Raw genomic sequence first — 3,499 nt, forward strand, 5'->3', positions numbered from 1 at the left:
ATGCATTTTAGTCATAAATAAAGGCGCAAACGGGAACCATAAGAACGTTTCACCATGCACAAAACATATGCTCTGTTAGCTGATGTGATTCACATGCTTTATATTCTTTAAATATAAAAAAGTGAAATGTCACGGGGGAAGAATCGCTGTGAACGCGCAGTGTTTGTGAACGCGGAGTCTCTCACACCTTCCCCGGCTCGGTTCGGTCCGCCCACACGAGTCACTATTGGTGGAGTTTATATCTGTGTGCACTTCTGACCTTAGTGCTGAATATACTGTATGCGCTCAGCACTGGGAAACCAGCAGAGGACATCCAGTGAAGGAAGTTTCCAGGCCACAGAGTCCAGTTTATCATCGGTGATCACCGGAGAAGCGCGCGCGCCGCGTGTAGGAGATGAGCAGTCCCGATGCGGGTTACGCCAGTGACGACCCGAGCCTGACCCGAGCCAGATCCGAGCCTGACCCGAGCCTGAGCCGAGGCACGAGCTCAGTCATGATGCCCGGCGCGCGACAGTGCGCATGGCCGGAGGTGGACGCGCTTCACGCGCTCTCGGAAGCCAAAGCGAAGCGCGGAAACAGCGAGGCGCGCGTCCGCAGGCCGATGAACGCGTTCATGGTTTGGGCGAAAGATGAGCGAAAGAGGCTCGCGCTGAAAAACCCGGACCTGCACAACGCAGAGCTCAGCAAAATACTCGGTGAGTTCACATAATGTGTAGGCTACTACTGGTTTTACTACAAAGAGAGAGGTTCATTAAATCAGCAGCCTTTGTTCAAAAACATAATTATTCAAATCACATATTCAATCTTTGTCTTCCAGGCTGGATTGTTAAAAGTCAAATTTCATAGGCTATAAATACAGCTTTAAATATAGTAATGTGGGAAATATGCATCAAAATAAAACAAGAACGCAGACTTTTCCATACACTTGGAAGTTTATCATTGACCCAAGGTGAAATAAAAGTAGAATCTAATGTCATGTATTAATATCATTCGACATGAATGTGTAAAGTGAGATGCATACATGTGTGAAAAATGTTTAAAATAGTTAATGCAAAACAGTTTCTACACTTTTTTTATACCATATACCGAAGTTAAACCAATTATTAGTGAATAAGCAATGCTGACAGTACAAATATAATATTTATATTTGTATCATGTGATTTAGTTTTATAATAATGTGATTTGCATGTAGAATCATATTATTTATCAGTAAGTGTAATAAGAGACAAACATTCTGGAATTGTATTTTTATCCTGCTCTTTGTTCATGGATATTTTCCTTCATTTTTTCACCGTAAAAAAAAAATTATATGATCAATAAGTTGAGACAACATATGTTTCTATGTTGCTTTAACTCACCTAAATAAGTTGAGCAGTTTTCAACTTTCAGCTGAACAAGATTCAACTCATTTTTTTAAGTCAGTTTAATGTAATTTAAGTCAAGTTGATTGTACTTAAAACTTTACGGCTATTTTTTGTACGTTTTATTTGGTTTATACACTGGAGATGTGTTCACTGTAGACTGTGATCAGCTGACTTAACTTAAAAAGTGAACTTCAACTTAACTTAAATAAACCATGCGTAATTGAAAAAATTAAGTTATGTGGACTTGTCAACTTGACATAATTAAGTTATGTCAAGTTGAAAATTCCACATAACTTATTTCTTTCAATTACGCATGGTTTATTTCGCCTACTTAATTTCAAGACGAGTTTCCTCTTTTTTTAAGTTAAGTCAACTGATCACTTTCTACAGTGCAAGCACTAATAGATAACACTTTACAATACTGTTGATTAGTTAACATCAACTAAGAATGAACGACATTTCTACAGCATTTATTAATCTTAGTTCATTTCAACATTTACTAATACATTATTAAAATCAAAGGTGGTATTTCTTAACATTACCGTGAACTAACATGAACAAACATTGAACCGCTGTATATTATTTTTAATAACGAACATTAACAAATATTCATAAATACTGTAATAAATGTATTGCTCATCGTTAGTTCATACATTAATGTTTAGTAATGAACCTTTTTGTAAAGTGTTATTTAAACGCTCACTGTCTCTTTAATGCTCATTATTGTGGTGTTATTTGTAGGTAAGTCGTGGAAGTCGTTAGCGGTGTCGGAGAAGCGTCCGTTCGTGGAGGAGGCGGAGCGGCTGCGAGCGAAACACATGCAGGATCATCCCAACTACAAGTACCGCCCGCGGCGCCGCAAGCCGGGGAAACGAGTGAAGCGCCTGGACTCGGGACTCCTGCGCTCCGGTCCGGCCGGTCCGGGTTTTCCCGCGTACTTCGAGAGCCAGGCGTTCGAGTCCTTCAGCTCGACTCCGGTGGGATTCAGCGGACACCAGTCGTCGTGCAGATACACACACTTTCAGGAGCACACCGACACACACGCCGTCTACACACACACCGAGCCGCAGCTCAGTCTGATGACGGACACACAGCAGCTTTATAATGAGAGTGTGTGTGTGTATAACTCTTCTTCTCATCACGCGTTCCCCTCGACTGGAGATGTGTTCTCCAAGCGTCAGTATGAGGAGTCCCCACTCAAACACAACACCGATCCCGATCCCGATCCGGGTCTGATGATGGACGAGTGTCTGCTTTACGGAGTCCCTCATGTTCCCGATCCGATCTCCACCGCTCTGTCTGACGCCAGCAACGCTGTGTATTATTACACTCATTCCTGAGCCGTTCTGCGCTGGTTTAGATCAAAACTGAATCCAACTTGATGAATTATTTCTAGTTTTCGGTCAGTTCCCTGTAGAGCGGACATCTCTGAGAACCTTCAGTTGCTTTCACACTTTTTATGAGTAGCCGAAACCATTGAAATGGCAGCAATAAAGTATAATTTAAGGTTTCAAAATGTACAATCTTTCTGTAAAGCAGCACAAAAAAAAACCTAATGAAAATAATATTTCTGGTGCAAAACTCTGTAGAAACTGTCCAGCAAATTCTGGGCTCTTTAGAATTAAAATTTGATGAATTATTTCTAGCGTTCGATCAATGAAAATGTAATTCCCCGTAGAGATCTCAGAGAACCTTCGCTTGTTTCGAGTTCCGAACCCATTAAAACATCATTTGAGTTTAAAGCGGGACAAACACTGAGAATAATAATTCTGGTGTAAAACTCTACCGTCCCGTCTGACTCATACTGTAAATATTGACAGTGTAAAATTACTGTACAGTAAAACTCTTACAGAATACATTTCTGTTCATTTTATTTTGTCTTTGTTTTGTTTTTTTGTATTTTTGAAAAATAAAAGGAAAGCATAATATTGTGTTTTTTGCTTTGTTTAATGAATTCCTCCTGGAGTCAAACTCTGTTAATATTAACTCTATTCTGCGCGCGCACACACACACACACACATACACACACACACACACACATACATCCCACACACAGACATACACTCACACACACATACATCCCACACACAGACACACACACACACACACACTCGCACACACACACACTCAAACAC

General features: G+C 40.6%; 1 protein-coding gene across 1 annotated transcript; it reads left to right on the forward strand.

The window, feature by feature from the left end:
* The first annotated feature begins 265 nt into the window (after window positions 1–265).
* LOC143702833 (transcription factor Sox-17-beta.3-like) lies at window positions 266–3,292 on the forward strand. The gene is made up of 2 exons (XM_077196726.1): window positions 266–695; window positions 2,106–3,292. The coding sequence occupies exons 1-2, from the start codon at window positions 395–397 to the stop codon at window positions 2,702–2,704; spliced, it is 900 nt and encodes a 299-aa protein (XP_077052841.1). The 5' UTR covers window positions 266–394; the 3' UTR covers window positions 2,705–3,292.
* Window positions 3,293–3,499: the final 207 nt, after the last annotated feature.

The sequence above is a fragment of the Siphateles boraxobius genome, unplaced genomic scaffold (assembly GCF_051911475.1).
Source record: "Siphateles boraxobius isolate OS27281-9 unplaced genomic scaffold, OSU_SipBor_1 351, whole genome shotgun sequence".
In the NCBI taxonomy this organism is placed as follows: Eukaryota; Metazoa; Chordata; class Actinopteri; order Cypriniformes; family Leuciscidae; genus Siphateles; species Siphateles boraxobius.

Coding starts and splice junctions, on each gene's coding strand:
- LOC143702833 (XM_077196726.1), top strand. CDS start 395: ATGAGCAGTCCCGATGCGGGTTACGCCAGTGACGACCCGAGCCTGACC. Junction 696..2,105: donor AGAGCTCAGCAAAATACTCG/GTGAGTTCACAT, acceptor TGTTATTTGTAG/GTAAGTCGTGGAAGTCGTTA.